Consider the following 18,680-nt stretch of genomic DNA (forward strand, 5'->3'; position numbering starts at 1 on the left):
ATAAAAGGTACAGCCCTGGAGAAGTCTTGGAGGCGAGCATCAGATGTGGGAGTATGGACAAAGGATAGACGTAGGTCTTCGGCAGAGTGCAGGTGCTTCAATGGGACAGACTTGTGTATTAGGGAGGATGGGTAGGTTGGAACAGCATTATGTAGGGACTAAACCTTATAAAGGTTTAAGTAGGGATATGCTCGGCTGCCATTTAAACAACTTGATGAATACTGCATGCATTGTTATACTATATGGAAAAAAGAAAATAAATAAAGTTCTAAAGTGAAGCCTTGATCTGTTGGTTACGATTGAAAATGTTTTTGAGAGTCTTTTTAATTTCCTTTGTCCTCAGACAATATATAATTGGGCTGGCCAGATGTGGAACAAACGTATAAAGACAAAGAAGAAAAATGTTTAAATCAGCATTAAGAATCAAGCGGAGCTGATTACATGCGTAGACAAATAACCTAGGGACGTAGTACATGCCAATGACAAACAAGTGTGTTGAACAGGTGTAAAATGCCTTCTGCCAGTTTTCAGAGCCTCTTGAAGTACTAATTGTCCTTATTATAATTGCATATGAGAATATGATAAAAGAAAGGGGTATCAGAAGCACAATCATAGCCAGAATGAAAGCCACGGAATGTGTGGAATGTGAGTCCACGCAACTTAACAGAATTACCACAGCATTGTTACAAAAACAGTGGTTGATTTTGCTGTTACAAAAAGAGAGTCTTGCAGTTAAAAGAACAGTTGCCAATCCAAACATACCAGCAATGAGCCATAAAAGACAGCACAGAAAAACAGTCATTTTATTAGTGATTATTGAAGAATATCTCAGTGGTTTGCAAATGGCAACATAACGATCAATAGCCATTAGCATGATAATGAAAGAATCAAAAGATCCCAAAAAATGGACACCAAATAACTGGAACATGCATGCCCCAAGGGATATCTTCCCATCTGCAATCCAATACATGGCTATGGCTTTGGGCAGTGTAATTGTGTCGAAGATGAGGTCAGAAAGAGACAGGTTCATGATGATGAGATACATAGGATGGTGTAAATGCTCTCTAAACGTAATCAGAAGTATTACGGTGCCATTTGCCGTCAGTGCTATAGTGTAGACCAGGAACATTGTCAATGAAGCAAAATGATAGAACCTCTGTGGGAGTCCGGGGAATCCAATGAGAATAAATTCAAACACTTCAGATTGATTTGCCATTAACTTGTCTGAACGCGGCATTTGGTAGAAAACAAAAGAAAATGTGAACAAAATACAAAGTGACATAAAATATCTAAATATGATCTAAATCAAAAAAATATGGGGTTTTGAATAAAAACTAGGAACTTTGGAACTTCCATCTTGGGATTGAGGAGCTGCACCCAGTGGACACCAGGTCAGAGGTCAAACAGTTCGAAAAGAATTTAGCTCCTTACAATGATGGGGGCTCTCTAGGCATCATAACCACTGGCTCAAGCTGTAGTGGTTATGGTACTTGAAGTGTTCCCTTAATGAAAGACTGCTTACTCATTTTACCCTTATTTGGTAAAACTTATTTTTTTTTATAAAGCTTTAAGACTCATCTATAAAAAAAGTTCACTTGTCTCCCCCTTCCCCCTAAATATACGAGTTTTTTCAAAACTTCTCCTTGTAAAATAAAAAATTAATAATCATTTAATACTTACTTTTATTTAATGTCAACTGCTGGCTGATTAATCTAGAGTCTATATTTTTCATCCTTTTAAATCTATAAAATTTAAAGGTTAGAGATTAAAAAATACCAGATCACAAAGTCAACATTCTGCTGCATTAATTCTCCATGAGTCAACATCTCAGACTGGAAATAACCGACTTGTAAACTCAACATCTGCGCTCAGGGTTATTAAAAGGCCACTCTAGGCATCATAACCACATCATCCCAATTTAATGGTTATGGTGCCTAGAGACCATTGGAACCATCTACCATTTTTGGCTAAGCCATTTTAAAATGGTTTAACACCAACTGGACTTTTGACTTAAATTAGAACTCATTGTAAATTCCTTATAATTCTTACGTTAGTGAATAAACCATCCTTCATCGGAGGTATGGCTTAGGTGGGAGTTACTCCAGCACAAACCAGCAGTGGGTGGACAAATCCGTGTCTGCAGATGACCCAAAACTAAGTAAGAAATATAGTTTTTATGTTATCTCCTACCATTTCGATAAATAAGATGACTAAACAGGCAAGTGGCAGATGAGATTTAATCAATATTGCAACATTGTGTGTTTTATGATAAGGAACCAACAAGCAATAAACAATCTTTATCGGGATACATTTTTGATATGTATGCAGTTACAGGCTAACAAGATATTGTCACTCGTACAAATCAGTAATAATTCATGCAAATTATCAATGTAAATTCAATAAACTGTATGCCTTGAAATAGAGTGGATATACCTATACATGATCTCTCTAAACCTACTCAATAGTATCCCTCTAATTATGGACCCAATTTAATACTCATAGATAAGCTTTTAAAATGATTTCATATTTTTGGCTAAACATTTAATATAAATTTTTTATTAAAATATCGTAAAAATATGCCATATATACAAATATATTATAATATCAAAAATATCAAACTATTTAAATATTTTTCAAAATATTAAACCATTTTAAATGTTGATCCAAAAATATAAATTTGAGGCCTAAATTAACTATTTTGTATGATGGTTGACGATATGGGTAAATATGATATTTCTGTTGGACGCGAAAAAGACACGGAGACCGAGGAAGAGACAAGAGAAATCTGAAGAGAGGGAGTGTAAGAGAGAGATAGAGAGAGTGAATAAGAAGGAACGTTGAGAGAGAGAACGTACAGAAGAAGAATTTTAATATGTGTTACAAAAATGAGAATAATATGAAGGAAAGAGACAAAGAGATAATATAATCAGAGACGTGAAAATGCTTATTTTGTTGACTTTTAACTGTTGTCCCATATATGGCATGGTTTATATAAACTACCGATTGATATATGGAAAGTTACCAGGGTTAAGCAATGAGTGCTATTAACAGGTGGGAAAAAAATTATATCTGCTCAAAAATCATATTTTTGCATGTAAAATAGCGAGTGAGTATATTTCCATAAAATAAAATGTTCGGTGTGTCAGGTCTTGCATAGTACACCCAGGGCCGGATTAAGATAGGGGCTGATGGAGCTGCAGCTCCAGACCCAATCCTATGGAATAGTCCCATTGATTTAAAAAAAAAAATTATATATATAGATATATTTTTTTTTTTATTCTACTCTTCACTTGTCTTGCTTAACTAGTGAAACTTAAGAGGGATGTAAGGAAACAAAACTGGTGTGGACTGACTGATAATGACATTTGTTAATGTAAAGTTGACTTTGTGCACTATCCAAATGCTCTTGGTGCTTCACTCTCTCTTACACTGTGGCATCCACTTTTTCTCTGTCCCAGACTGTATACCAGGAGCTTCTGGCTGCTAATGAGAAGGTAAGGAGTGGAGTGGACCAGTGAGTGCTAGGGGACAGTCCTTAAAAAGTGTGGATTGTATGCATCATTAGATACATTTATGCTAAGCTCAGGATCATGTCTGCATAGTATGGCCTTTGCTGGCCAGTATGCATGATTGGCATGTAGCCTGCATGCATTCACACCAGGTTGCCCTTCCAATTCTTCATGCAGACACGTCCCTTTTTTGGGCATGTTTGCTTTTGGCCATTCTGGTTACATGTTTTGCATCAGCGGGCCACCCTTTTACCCTACCCACCAACTTCCTGCTTCACTGGAAACTGCTGTCAGGGTGTATGGATTTGCTTGAAAGATGAATGCGAGAGATTAGCATAGGGTCTGTGTTTTCTGATAGCTATATCCTGTGAGTTTCCCTCCAGCACCACCTCCACCAGATACATGACACTTGGGAGGTATAACTGTTTTAGTGTTTTCTTTCAATGACATTCTGTAATTAGTCCCATCAAAATTGTCAGCACCAGACCCAGTAGGCAATTAATCTGGCCCGGGGTATGCCTTGACATAATTTAACGATATTAAATATAATGGAAACAGTGAGCTAGTTATGGTTACAAACTGTTCTATAGAATATTTTCTCTATATATTGTTTCCTCTGTAGAGGCTTTCTGTGTGTAAACTAAATTTATACTAACATGTATATTAAAAACTGTGCACTTAAAAAACTAGAACTACGTACGGTGAGTTTACTTACAGATTAATTTCACGGTGATTTTTCACATTCCTTTTTGTGTTCATAGTTTTGCCAGCTCTGAATTTTATTTATAGGGCAGTTCATAACATGCACAATCCCACTGGGAAAAAATGTCACATTAAATCTGCTGATGGAACATTATGATAGAAAACACTAATTGCTCATTAATTTAATGAATCTACAAAATACATAGTAAGGTAAAAGATTGCATTATTTGTTACTTCTCAGTGCTTTTAATATAACTTAACATAACAGTACTGACCTAAAGGGACATAAGGACAAAACATTGTTGAGTTTATTTATTGGTCTGAAATAATCCTCATATCATACATCATATATATAGATAGACATACATAGATATATAGATACTATACAAATAACGTATGTGAGATATAACAACTATATAAAATATCACTAAAAACATCAACAACTTAAAGCAGTAGCCAAAAAATAGCAAATTATTTTTATTGTGTAATTTCATCTTAATATGAATATGATGCAAAACAAATTGCTTAATTATGTCTAATTTTTTTGGGATTTTTATTGTGATTGTATGTTTATTTGAGTGATACAGACTTGTTTTTCCTAATTTATTTTCCATTCTATCTCTTGCACCTGTTATATTGACACTTTTCTGATACATTTATTTCTCTGGCTCGCTTTGTTTCAAATTGCCAGGTTTATCGTTAATTTGTAGGCCACATGTCTTACATTGTGTGAAATCACAGAGCCATCTCATCAGTTAACCAAATTGCTAAGTGTTCACTAATGAATAGCTTTCTCACTACCTGCTACCTTTTGTCTCAATGAACATCATAATTATATAGTTAGATAGTTACATAGCTGAAAAGAGACTCGTGTCCATCAAGTTCAGCCTTCCTCACATATGTTATTGCTATTGATCCAAAAAAAGGCAAAAAACTCAGTCTGAAGCACTTCCAATTTTGCAACAAACTAGGAAACGATTCCATCTTGACCCCAAATTAGCAGTCAGATGTCTCCTTGGATCAAGCAGCTATTACCCCATTATATAGAAATTATATTCCTGTATGTTATGTTTTTGCAAGTATTTATCAAATTGCAGTTTAAACATCTGTATGGACTCTGATAAAACCACCTCTTCAGGCAGTGAATTCCATATCCTTATTGCGCTTATTGTAAAAAAAAAAATGTTTTGCCTTAGATGAAATCTCCTTTCTTCCAGTCTAAATGTGTGACATTGTGTCCTATGTCTAGCCCTGTTTATGAATAGATTTCCAGATAATGGTTTGTACTGGCCAGGAATATATTTGTATAATATTATCATATCTATTCTCAGGTGCCGTTTTTCCAAACTAAAGAGATTTAAAGATTTTAACCTTTCTTCGTAACTAAAATGCTCAATTCCTTTAATCAATTTTGTAGCTTGTCTCTGCACTTTTTCTAGCACCATGATATCTTTCTTTAGAACAGGTGCCCAAAATTGCACAGCATATTCAAGGTGTGGTCTTTAGCAATTCATAAAGAGGCAAAATTATATTTTCATCTCGAGAATTTATGCCCCTATTTATACATGACAAAACCTTACTGGCCTTAGCAACAGCAGATTGACATTGCATGTTGCTGCCTAATTTGTTGTCTATAACAATTCCAAAATCCTTCTCGTGTGTGGTTATCCCTAATTCACTACCAATTAGGGTGTAAGTTGCTTGAGCATTCATGACCCCGAAGTGCATAGCTCCACATTTCTCTACGTTAAATTGAATCTGCCATTTTAGTGTCCAGTCCCCCAATCTATCTAAATCCCTCTGCAGCAAGGCAATATCCTGCTTACATTTTAATACTTTACAAAGTTTTGTGTCATCTGCAAACACCGATACATTCTTTGGCTATCAATTTTTCACTTTTTAGTTTAGCCACTTTATTTGCCTTTTTGCAAGTATTATTGTCTTTCTTATATCGTATATAGGATGCCTCTGATTTGTCCGATTTAAATGCTTTAAATGCCCTTTTCTTATTTTTTTTTTAATTCTTTATTTTATTTGTGCATAAAATAACAATAATCGTGCAGAGCCACGACAGCTGCTGCAAGCATTTTCATAGCATTTCACGGTGTGGCAGTTTAAACAGCACTTTTTTTTTTTTTTTTTTAACATGAAAATAACAGGCTAAGAAAGCATTATACAGACAGCATTATACAGACAGTATATTGCTGTATGTGATCAGATCTGCACTTTTTAAACATTAAACAGGCTAAAGTAAGTTGTCAGTGGCTGAGTGTACAAGAGGATAACTTAATCCATGCTATGTAGACTGACATTAAGGTAATCAGAGGAGTAATAGAAGATGATAAGTCATATCAGTGCTAGACTTTAAAATGAGATACAAGTAGCTAAATAGCTTGGTTACATGCTTGGAGTTTTATCACCAGGGGAGGCCCCCCACACCAAAGTAAGCTTTAAAAGACGCCCAGATCCCGAGTGATGGGTATATTTAGTAGTAATCTATGGTCTGCTCAGAAATAAAGGCTTTAACAAGCATGAATATCGCTTAGTGTGTAAACTCTGGTCGTTGGTGGTTGGGAGTCAGCATGAGTCAGCCATTGCCCTCAGGTGGCACTGCAAAGTCCTGCTTGGGTGTGGTGGAGAGGGCTTAATGAAAGCAACGATTTCCAGTTGTCAGGGTACCTGAGGTCTCTACCTCCGAGAGAGGTAGAGACTTAGCCGTTCATCCATCCGGACGGTCTGATTTCCCTCTTTCTCGCGGTCCATCTGGTCATGCAAAGCCGGCCGCGAGGGAGTGACTCCCTTTTATAGCATGACGCCCGGAAGTCGACGTCAGGACGCCAACCCGGAACGACCTGTCACTCAATTGGTTCAGGACCAATCAGGACTCGTCGGAGGTGTGTCTACTTGTCTGAACAGGGCATTTAACAGTGCTTCTTTCATTAGCTCATTGCCCTGTCGTGGTTCTAGCTTGTTCTAGTCACTCAGTGCTCGTGTTTTCTAGTTATCCCTTTTGGTTTTGACCCGGCTTGTTTGCTCTTCTCTGCTTATCTCTGTTACCCTTGATTCGGCTGGTCTACCGCTTACCTGTCTTCTGTTACCCTCGACCTCGGCTTGTCTTTGACCATTCTCTACTGTACTTCTTACGTTAGTTATTCTCTACTGTACTACTTACATTCTAAGGTCCGGTATACATATCTGGCTACTGTTTGTACTCTGCGTGTTGGATCCCTGTCCCGATCCTGACATTACGACAGGGCCAATGGATCCTGCAAGTACAAACAGTCAGCTTGGTTCTCCTGATCCTAGGTTTGAAGCCATGGATCACAGAATGGATCAGATGGCGCTAGCGCTACAGGCGTTATTATCTCGTGCCAATAATCCACCAGAGGAATTACGTACTACTCCTATCTCTCCTGTAGGTGCTTCTTCTCGCATTACCCCACCGGTACGTTATGGTGGTGCTCCTGAGAAGTGTCGTGGGTTTTTAAACCAAATTAGTATCCACTTTGAATTGCAACCTCGCTCCTATCTTACGGATAGGGCAAAGGTGGGATTTATTATCACCTTACTCATTGAGAGGGCTCTGAGATGGGCCAATCCACTATGGGAGAACGATAACCCGTTAGTATATAACTATAACGCATTTGTAGCTGCTTTTAGAAGAACTTTTGACCCTCCAGGTAGAAAGGTTAATGCAGCCAGATTACTGTTACGCCTGAGACAGGAGAACCGAACACTTGTGGATTATGCACTAGAGTTCAGGTCTCTGGCGTCAGAGGTCAAGTGGAATGAGCAGGCGTATATGGACGTATTTTTGAATGGGCTATCAGATGTAATCCTTGACGAGGTTGCTACTAGAGAACTTCCTGAGAATTTAGAGGATTTAATTTCGTTCATTTCTCGTATAGATGAACGTTTAAGAGAGAGACAGTACAGGAGAAGGGAGGGGTTATGTATGTACTGTGGAGCCAGAGGTCATTTAGTCTCAAACTGTCCTAACCGCCCGGGAAACGCTCGCACCTAAGTTTCTCTAGAGGACAGGCCTTGGGTGTTTCTATTTTGTCCTCTACTTCTAATTGTAAAGATCACAGGCTTCTGCTACCAGTTTCCTTAACCTGGGAGAAGGAAGTAGTAAAGGCTATGGCCTTGATAGATTCCGGAGCTGCTGAGAATTTTATCGACCAAGCCTTTGCCACTAGACACAATATCCCATCCCAGTTAAGGGAGACACCCTTGGCCGTTGAGGCCATAGATGGTAGACCATTACTGGACCCCGTTATCTTTCGTGAGACCATACCCATTAACTTAAATGTTGGTATCCTACACGTGGAGAATTTATCTCTTATGCTCATTTCGTCCCCTTCTGTTCCCATAGTTCTGGGGTATCCATGGTTGAAGAGACATAACCCTATTATCGATTGGGAGTTAGGGGAGATACTCTCGTGGGGTCAGAGCTGCCAGGAGAGGTGTTTACGCAAGGTTTCTCCATTGGCTAATATTAATACACCAGGTAGTTCTACTCAGTCCACAGAGAAACAGATACCGTCCCTGTACCAAGACTTAAAGGCAGTATTCGACAAGAAGAATGCCGATTCCTTACCTCCACACAGGTCATTTGATTGTAAAATTAAGCTTCTACCTGGTACTATGCCCCCGAGGGGTAATGTATATCCTTTATCTGTTCAGGAGAACTCTGTTCTAGAGGAATATATTCGTGAGAATTTAGAGAAAGGATTCATTAGGAGGTCTTCTTCTCCGGCCGGGGCTGGGTTTTTTTTCGTTAAAAAGAAGGATGGCACGCTGAGACCTTGTATTGATTACCGAGGTTTGAATAAAATAACTATCAGAAATGCCTATCCTATCCCATTGATTACCGAGTTGTTTGATCGTCTTAAGGGCTCCAAAATCTTCACCAAATTAGATCTCAGAGGGGCATATAATTTGGTGAGAATCCAGCATGGACACGAGTGGATGACGGCGTTCAATACTCGGTATGGCCATTATGAATACACAGTTATGCCATTTGGACTTTGCAATGCTCCTGCAGTATTTCAGGATTTGATTAATGAGGTACTTAGGGAGTTTCAACATGATTGTGTTATTGTCTACCTGGACGACATACTGATACACTCTAGGGAGATTGAGACTCACCATAGACAAGTCAGAAAGGTACTACACAAACTTCTGCAACATGGTCTATACTGTAAATTGGAGAAATGCAGCTTTGACCAGTCGCAGATAGACTTTCTTGGTTACGTGATTTCTGGGGAAGGCTTTAAAATGGACCCTGACAAACTCCAATCTATTTTAGATTGGCCGTTGCCTAAAGGACTCAAGGCTATTCAGAGGTTTATTGGTTTTTCCAACTATTATAGGCGCTTCATTAAGGGATACTCTTCTATCATCTCGCCTATTACCAATATGACCAAACAAGGGGTTGATACTAAGACTTGGTCTACTGAGGCTCTTGTTGCTTTCAAGACTCTCAAAGAACTTTTTGCTTCTGCTCCCATTCTAGTCCACCCTGATACGACTCTGCCGTTCTTACTCGAGGTCGATGCCTCTGAGACGGGAGTTGGTGCTGTTCTGTCTCAAAGGTTAGGGGTGGACAAACCGTTACACCCTTGCGGTTTCTTCTCTAAGAAATTATCTGGGCCTGAAAGCAGATATGACATCGGCGATAGGGAACTGTTAGCGGTCATTAAGGCTTTAAAGGAGTGGAGACATTTACTAGAAGGGACATTACACCCTGTTACTATTTTAACATAAGAACTTGTCTTATATTGGGGAGGCTAAGCGCCTGTCCGCCAGGCAAGCTCGTTGGTCCTTGTTCCTCACTCACTTTAATTATGTACTTACTTATAGACCTGGTTCTAAGAACTCTAAAGCCGATGCTTTGTCTCGTCAATATGAACTGTTCACTATAACTGAGCCAGTCCTTTCCTCGATAGTTCCTAAGGGTAACATCATCGCTAACACGAATCTCAGGATTCACTCTCCGTTGCTTACTGAGATCATGAAATTACAGCATCTTGCGCCCAAACAGACTCCTGGGGATCGACACTTCGTTCCCACCTCTCTCCAACTAGAAGTGTTACGCTGTTTCCATAACAGCAAGGTGGTTGGGCATCCTGGCATTCGCAAGACGTATGCTTTGATCTCTAAAGATTTCTGGTGGCCTGATTTACGTAAAGATATTAAAGAATTCATCGGGGCGTGTGAAGTTTGTACCAAGAATAAGCAACCTCATTCGCTCCCATGCGGATTTCTGCACCCTTTAGAGGTTCCTGAAAAGCCATGGTCCTGTTTGGCTATGGACTTCATTGTTGATTTGCCTATCTCTAAAAAGCAGACTGTTATCCTCACTGTGGTGGACAGATTTACTAAGATGGCTCACTTCATTCCCTTACCTAAACTCCCATCTTCGCCCGAATTAGCAGAGATATTCGCTAGGGAGATCTTCCGTTTACATGGGATACCTTCCCAAATTGTATCTGACAGAGGTTCCCAATTTGTTTCCCGTTTTTGGAAATCCTTCTGCTCTCAACTAGGCATCAAATTGAATTTTTCTTCTGCCTACCATCCTCAGTCCAATGGAGCTGCTGAACGCACCAACCAAAAGGTTGAACAATATCTACGTTGTTTCGTTTCTGAACACCAGGACGATTGGGTCGGTTTGATTCCTTGGGCGGAGTTTGCACACAACAATCTCGTTTGTGATTCTATGCATTCTAGCCCCTTCTTCATGAATTATGGCTTTCATCCTTCCATTCTTCCTTCGGAGTCTTTTCCCAAGGGGTACCGTCGGTTGATGTCCATGTTGCCAATTTGAGGAAGTTGTGGGACCAGACTCGACAAATTCTTCTGCACAATTCTATGCTGGTGAAAAAACACGCTGACAAACGTAGAAGGGCAGCACCGGTGTTTGTTCCAGGCGATAGAGTATGGTTAAGTACTAGAAACATTCGGTTAAAAGTGCCTTCCATGAAGTTCGCTCCTCGGTATATTGGACCTTACAGGGTGTTGGCTCAAATTAACCCAGTTGCGTATCGTCTAGCTTTGCCTACTACCTTACGCATTCCTAACTCGTTCCATGTTTCGTTGCTGAAACCACTAGTTTGTAACAGATTCTCCTCCACGATCGCCCCTCCTCGCTCTGTTCAGGTGGAGGGTCAGGAGGAGTATGAGGTCAATTCCATCGTCGATTCTCGAATCTCCCGGGGGAGAGTACAATATCTGGTCGATTGAAAAGGATATGGTCCTGAGGAGAGAAGTTGGGTACCTCAGGAGGATGTTCATGCTCCCCGTCTCCGCAGGGCATTTCACTCTCGCTTCCCTTCTCGTCCTGGTTCCTTCCGCCCAGTGGGCGTATCTGAGAGGGGGGGTACTGTCAGGGTACCTGAGGTCTCTACCTCCGAGAGAGGCCGTTCATCCATCCGGACGGTCTGATTTCCCTCTTTCTCGCGGTCCATCCGGTCATGCAAAGCCGGCCGCGAGGGAGTGACTCCCTTTTATAGCATGACGCCCGGAAGTCGACGTCAGGACGCCAACCCGGAACGACCTGTCACTCAATTGGTTCAGGACCAATCAGGACTCGTCGGAGGTGTGTCTACTTGTCTGAACAGGGCATTTAACAGTGCTTCTTTCATTAGCTCATTGCCCTGTCGTGGTTCTAGCTTGTTCTAGTCACTCAGTGCTCGTGTTTTCTAGTTATCCCTTTGGGTTTTGACCCGGCTTGTTTGCTCTTCTCTGCTTATCTCTGTTACCCTTGATTCGGCTTGTCTACCGCTTACCTGTCTTCTGTTACCCTCGACCTCGGCTTGTCTTTGACCATTCTCTACTGTACTACTTACGTTAGTCCGGCCATTCTAAGGTCCGGTATACGTATCTGGCTACTGTTTGTACTCTGCGTGTTGGATCCCTGTCCCGATCCTGACACCAGTGAAGTGTTCCAGCTTTCCGTGTAGAAGCATAGTGAGGGCTCTTAATTGTGCCATGCTCCTCCACAGCACCACCGGGGTGTTCCCGGAATCTCCCTCCAGCTCTGGCTTGCCTCTGGACCGGGACTGCGGCTGTTTGTTGGGATCAGTCTGGGAAGTCCCGTGGTAAGTGGTCCCTCCACTCGGCACCAGAGTGCATTTTGCGGTGTTGCTTAGTTTATCCAGAGGAACCCTGGTGCCTGAGAATGGAAAGTCCGCTTTCTCCCGCCTATCCACTAGACATGTGGCGGCCGCCATCTTAGGTAGGGTCTCTCTCACGTGGAGTCTCTTGCCGCTCAGCGTTGCGGTTTATCGGCTGGGCCCTCAAGGTGAGGACCGGGATCACCCCCCCGGCCAAGAGGGGGGAGAACAGGGCCAGCTATCTGTGGAACCAGGGATCCATCCTGCAGTGATTGGACAGGATAGCGGAGTGGCGGCCATCCACTCCGCTCAGCACCGGAGAAGGCCCCAGTCTCAGGGACCGATGATCTCCCTCCCAGAGACTGAGAGGCAATATACAGGTCCACTCCCGGGAACCGGCACAACACGGGCCGCCATCTCCCAGCTTCGTTCCGGTAAAAGTTCCGCTCTGGTGCAGTTTATAGCAAGAAAGCCGATGGAGCGTCCATGCAGCATGACGGTCTGGCCCGCCCCCCCCTTTTCTTATTTTTAATCTCTTGTTTTACTTCTCTTTGGTTTAAATTTTTATTTTATAGTTATTGCCCAATGGTACCTTTCTAATATTTGTTTGAATAGTTTCCATTTATCCTCAGTGTTTTTTTTTCACTAAGGAGTTTATGCCAGTTGATTTGTTGTAGAGCTGCCCTAATCTTATTGAAATTGGCTTTTTAATAATTATACGTTTTAGTATACCCCACATGCTTTTGCTTTTTTAAGTTTATTTAAAAAATTAGCATCCATTTAGATTAGTTAGTTCATGTGATGTCTTGCAGAGCACTCAGTGGAGGCTGGTCCGTAGAAGGAAGGTGATGGCACCCACTAGCTTTTCTTGCAAAAAAATAAATAAACCAATTGGCATTGTAAGAACTTATGATAAATTTGTTAATTTGCCCTCAAATACTTGTAGGTTTATAGTGTTGAACAGGACACAATGTCTTATTGTAACGATACCTTACCTTTCCCCGCCGGACCCGCGCAGTGCGGCGTCCTCTTCTAACACTTCCGAGACGCGACTCAGTCTTTCTGACGCCTGACGCTTGCAACACGCCCACTTTTATGATGCGGTGCATGTGCGCCGACGTCAGCAAAATAGTGCTGCCAAAATTCAAATGTGGCCACGCTCCCAGACCTTTTGGGGGGCGTGGTTTTAAAGCAAAAGATCCCACACTATAAAAAGGCAACCATGGCATTTGTTAGGCGCCCTAGTGTGGTTCTTGTTTGAGTTCTCTAGCGCTCTTTATATTCTCATTGATTTTTTGGTATCTGACTCTTAGCTTCCCTTCTGACTATTCTGTTCTCTGGTTTTCCATTATTTTGGCTTGGATTATTGTGTGCCCGTCTTCTGTACTCCCTTGACCTCTGGCTATTCCTATGACTACTCTCAGACACAAGTCCGGCCACTCTGAGGTCCGGTAAACGTCTTCCTCTGGAGCTGAAGATGGATCAGAAGGCTTGTTACATGACGATTAACACCCATGAACCTCTTAAGATCTGCAAGCAAGTTTGAATTATTTTTCACAGGTTTAAGATTTATGATATTATTATTTGGATGAGGGAGTAGATAGAATTATTTTTTATTATGAATGAGTGTCACTGCAGTATGCCAAGCTGATGCCTCACTTCCACTCTGCCTGAAACTGAGTAAGAGCGGGAAACCGGCTGTGTGATTGACAGTTGAGGGTTATTGCTAAGGTAATTTATAAAAGTGTTAGTTCTTCTTTAAATCAGCAGTTTTGTGACACAAAAATAGATAAGACTGGAGCAGTATTATTTAATATGAAATATTAATATATGTGCCCTTAAAAACCCTCTTGGATGGAGGCAGCATCATCACATCCTGAGAAGGCCGGAAACAACCGGCAAAACGCTTAGACGTCAGACGCAAAGCGGTGGACAGAGTATCACAGAGTTACATGCACTTATTTCGAACAGAGGGAGCCGGGAAAACCATAACGAAGAGTCGCATCTAGCATTAAAGAGACACACAATGCAACAATAGGTCAGCTCTAATTCACAGACAATATGTAGGTAGGCAGCAACCCTAAAGAAGGGTGTGAGAAAACCAGCTTTCTCTATCTTTATTCGCATAATATTTCGGATATTTTTCACCTTTTGTTTATTTGTTCGGTAGTTTTCAAACTACCGAACGACCGACCACCCCTCTGGCTCATATTGATAAAGGAAACGTTCACTTAAGTGCCCTCTATGTGTGGCTGCCGTTCGTATAGCCGAACGCCACGTGGCAGAGAAAATGGTGGCCATCTTGTTTGCATGAAAGGAGGCAGCGGGACTTGGTCGTCGAGTGTCTGGAACTAAAATTGGACACTCAACTTCCCGAAACACCTGTCAAACTGACGAATGCCTGGTTCCTTTTCCCGATCAGCTAGGAGAGCGCTGTACAGCAGTTTGGTTCCCACGAACGAGGGGAACAGTCGCTGCTATGAGCCAGAGGGATCCATTCGTGCATTAGTTTGTTTTTAAGGACTTAATGAAATAGACTGACCGCACGGCCTGAAATCATGGAACTGTTCTGGGCAGGAGCCTCATGTGCGGTTGGTCAACTGGGACTTCCATGAAAATCGAAAACCCTTGAACCGATCTGGGTTATTTTTGGATATGTTGGTCACCCAGATAGGGACTATCAGGGGATGTTACATTTGTGGGGGTCCTGTAAGTTTTGGGGTGATTTCCAGATATTGGGGAAATTGTGTTCCCTCTACCCAGTGATAATTAGGTTTATCTGACCCAATTATCTCCAAGCAGAAAGGAGTGGATTTACTGTGCTCTGTATTTTTATTGGTTATTATTATTATTATTATTATTATATTTATAGAGCGCCGTCAAATTCTGCAGCGCTTTACAATGGGTGGACGAACAGACATGTAGTTGTAACCAGACAAGTGGGACACACAGGAACAGAGGGGTTGAGGGCCCTGCTCAATGAGCTTACATGCTAGAGGGAGTGGGATAAAATGACACAAAAAGGTAAGGATAGTATTAGACTTGTGACAGTTGCAGACTAAGTTGTGTTTCCCTGGCCTGAAAACTTGCATAAAAGCCAGTGTGGCACAATAAAATTTAATTCCTGTTGCATCCTTCATCATGTTTCGACTGATGTATGGGTACCTGATTACTGCTTTCGGGAAATTCAGCTTGAGCGCTTCACTTACTCTGGATTAATAGACGAACGGAGAACCGAACGGCAAGCTATTCTCTTGCTCTCTGCCGTTCGGTTAAAAACTGATGAACCCCTAGCTACCACTTCAGGGTTCGTTACAAAGGGAATCCCTCCAAACCCTTCAGTGAAACAAAAGAATAATGCAAAAAAAACGAAAAAGGCTGCACCAATAGAGTTAGAAGTGATTGTTCAATATAAAGTCTCACTAGAGCAGCAGGGTAGGGTCAAAGTGTTTGTGGAGAATTTTCCTCAGGAGTAGGTCCATCAGAGTAGCTCAAGATATTCGTATATGTATGGAGACAAGAGGGAGATACAAAAGCAGCCTATAGTGCAATAAATTGGGATCCAGAGATAAAATATGTGTAAAAAGATGGTAGTACACTCACATTTGCAAGAGCTATGACCAGCGCTAGTGTGGAGGGCGTACAGCAGTATAACCCCACTTATGGGAAATGCAGGAGAGGTACGTCCATCAATGCAGTCTGGGTATCCAGGGCTCCATAATAGGATTAAAAGGATAACGATAGTGCTCATAATATGATAAAATGTTATATAAAAATAAATAAAATTATACTCACGAATCTAGAGCAGGAAACACTGCTGTATTGATAAAGTGTTGGTGAAATGATCCCCACCTCGGATTTCTTTGAGTACAGGAACAGATAAAAATGTCCGGAAAATAAAAAAGCGCATATAAAATACAATAAAAAGAAAATTGGTACAACTTAGGTAACCAAAATACTTTTATTGCTAAAGCACACAATTAAAATAACCACAATGCATTTCACCATATGTGGCTTCTTCAAATGGAATAAAAATGACAGCCTGACATCCTTAGTTTACATATGAGTACATTGTAATTAAAACTGGCGCCTAAAATTCAATTAGCCAATTAGAAATTAGGATATAAAAATTATGACAAACATAAATAAAAGTAATATAATAAAAAATATACAGAGATAGTGTTATAACTTTAAATGTCATCTAAAACGAGCATTGGATGTGTAAGACTTAAATGATACAAGTGAGTCATGTGACATAGGAATAGTGTGTGTCACAAGGTATTATGGGTAAAGTTGTTTGTGATGGACAACTCAGAGTACACCCAGTCTACAACAACAACACGAGATCTGTGCGGTCGGCTGTGTAGGAGAGGCAAGTAAACACGCGATCAGCTCACTTAGCATTGTAATCGCATGTAATTTAGATATCGCCGGTGTTCTATCAAATTTCCCTACCCGTGAAAATCCCCTAACCTCTGCACGTCCGGTGAGGGGAATCAGCTGGATCCTGTGCTGCACATGCGTGCTAGCACTCCTGCTACTCCTCCACAGCAAGGTCCTGGAAGGTAAGTAAAACTAGTTTTAATCTTTCATTATAGTTAGTGCATTCACTAAGCTTAGGACATGGGACATTTAATGTTAGGGTTCAAATTAGGGTTAGGTTTAGGGATATTTCACTTCAGGTGAATATCACTAAATTGTGATTTCTCACACTTTATTTTAACCCTTACCCCAAGGGTTAGGGTGAGAATAGAGTGTGAGAGAGGTTCAACACACTTACCTAACCCTAATTTGAACCCTCACTTAACCCTAAATGTCCTGTGTGCCTAAGCTTAGTGAATGCACTAATTGTAATAAAAGTGTACCTTCCAGGACCTGGCTGTGTTACTTACCTTCCAGGACCTTGCTGTGGAGGAGTAGCAGGAGTGCTAGCATGCATGTTCAGCACAGGATCCAGCTGATTCCCCTCACCGGAAGTGACGAGGGTAGGGGATTTTCACGAGGTAGGGGAATTTGATAGAACACCGGCCGAATACTGTGCATGTGCGGTTGGCTGGGGAAAAGGTTGGCATGAAGCCATATTGTGGTTGGCGGCATTTAGCCACAACATGACAGCTCGAGTAGATAACGAGCTGATAGGTGGATACACTGGAAGGGGGGGTGGAGAGAAGAGTGGGCAGCATAGAAATATATATAAATATAGTAATAAAACGCAATAAAACACAATAATATATGTAAGAGCATGATAATAAAGAGTTATATAAATAGGAGCACAATAAGCAACATGAACCTGATGATAATAAACCAGATTCCAAATACACATGTATAAGTAAAGATGCATAGAATTAGATCAAATTAAACAGGTCAAAGTCTGCGTTAAGACCATGGGGGATTAGAATTTTTAAGTTAAATACCCATTCCATCTCTGTTCTACCTAAAATATTTTTAATATTTCCGCCTCTCCGGGGGTGACACATTTTTTAATACCAGTGAATTTGAGTGATCTTGTATTGTGTGGAGCACTTTCAATACTTTCTTGTATTGATCTTGTATTGTTGCTTAGTTTATCCAGAGGAACCCTGGTGCCTGAGAATGGAAAGTCCGCTTTCTCCCGCCTATCCACTAGACATGTGGCGGCCGCCATCTTAGGTAGGGTCTCTCTCACGTGGAGTCTCTTGCCGCTCAGCGTTGCGGTTTATCGGCTGGGCCCTCAAGGTGAGGACCGGGATCACCCCCCCGGCCAAGAGGGGGGAGAACAGGGCCAGCTATCTGTGGAACCAGGGATCCATCCTGCAGTGATTGGACAGGATAGCGGAGTGGCGGCCATCCACTCCGCTCAGCACCGGAGAAGGCCCCAGTCTCAGGGACCGATGATCTCCCTCCCAGAGACTGAGAGGCAATATACAGGTCCACTCCCGGGAACCGGCACAACACGGGCCGCCATCTCCCAGCTTCGTTCCGGTAAAAGTTCCGCTCTGGTGCAGTTTATAGCAAGAAAGCCGATGGAGCGTCCATGCAGCATGACGGTCTGGCCCGCCCCCCCCTTTTCTTATTTTTAATCTCTTGTTTTACTTCTCTTTGGTTTAAATTTTTATTTTATAGTTATTGCCCAATGGTACCTTTCTAATATTTGTTTGAATAGTTTCCATTTATCCTCAGTGTTTTTTTTTCACTAAGGAGTTTATGCCAGTTGATTTGTTGTAGAGCTGCCCTAATCTTATTGAAATTGGCTTTTTAATAATTATACGTTTTAGTATACCCCACATGCTTTTGCTTTTTTAAGTTTATTTAAAAAATTAGCATCCATTTAGATTAGTTAGTTCATGTGATGTCTTGCAGAGCACTCAGT

General features: G+C 41.3%; 1 protein-coding gene across 1 annotated transcript; it reads right to left on the reverse strand.

Annotated features, from left to right (window-relative positions):
- Positions 1 to 268: 268 nt before the first annotated feature.
- On the reverse strand, positions 269 to 1,307 carry LOC134586006 (olfactory receptor-like protein I9). Its single transcript, XM_063441510.1, has one exon. The coding sequence runs from the start codon at positions 1,280 to 1,282 to the stop codon at positions 269 to 271; it is 1,014 nt and encodes a 337-aa protein (XP_063297580.1). The 5' UTR covers positions 1,283 to 1,307.
- Positions 1,308 to 18,680: the final 17,373 nt, after the last annotated feature.

This window comes from Pelobates fuscus, chromosome 1 (assembly GCF_036172605.1).
Source record: "Pelobates fuscus isolate aPelFus1 chromosome 1, aPelFus1.pri, whole genome shotgun sequence".
In the NCBI taxonomy this organism is placed as follows: domain Eukaryota; kingdom Metazoa; phylum Chordata; class Amphibia; order Anura; family Pelobatidae; genus Pelobates; species Pelobates fuscus.

What these genes read in the sequence shown, in the direction of transcription:
- LOC134586006 (XM_063441510.1), bottom strand. Translation starts at nt 1,282, where the DNA reads ATGTCACTTTGTATTTTGTTCACATTTTCTTTTGTTTTCTACCAAATG.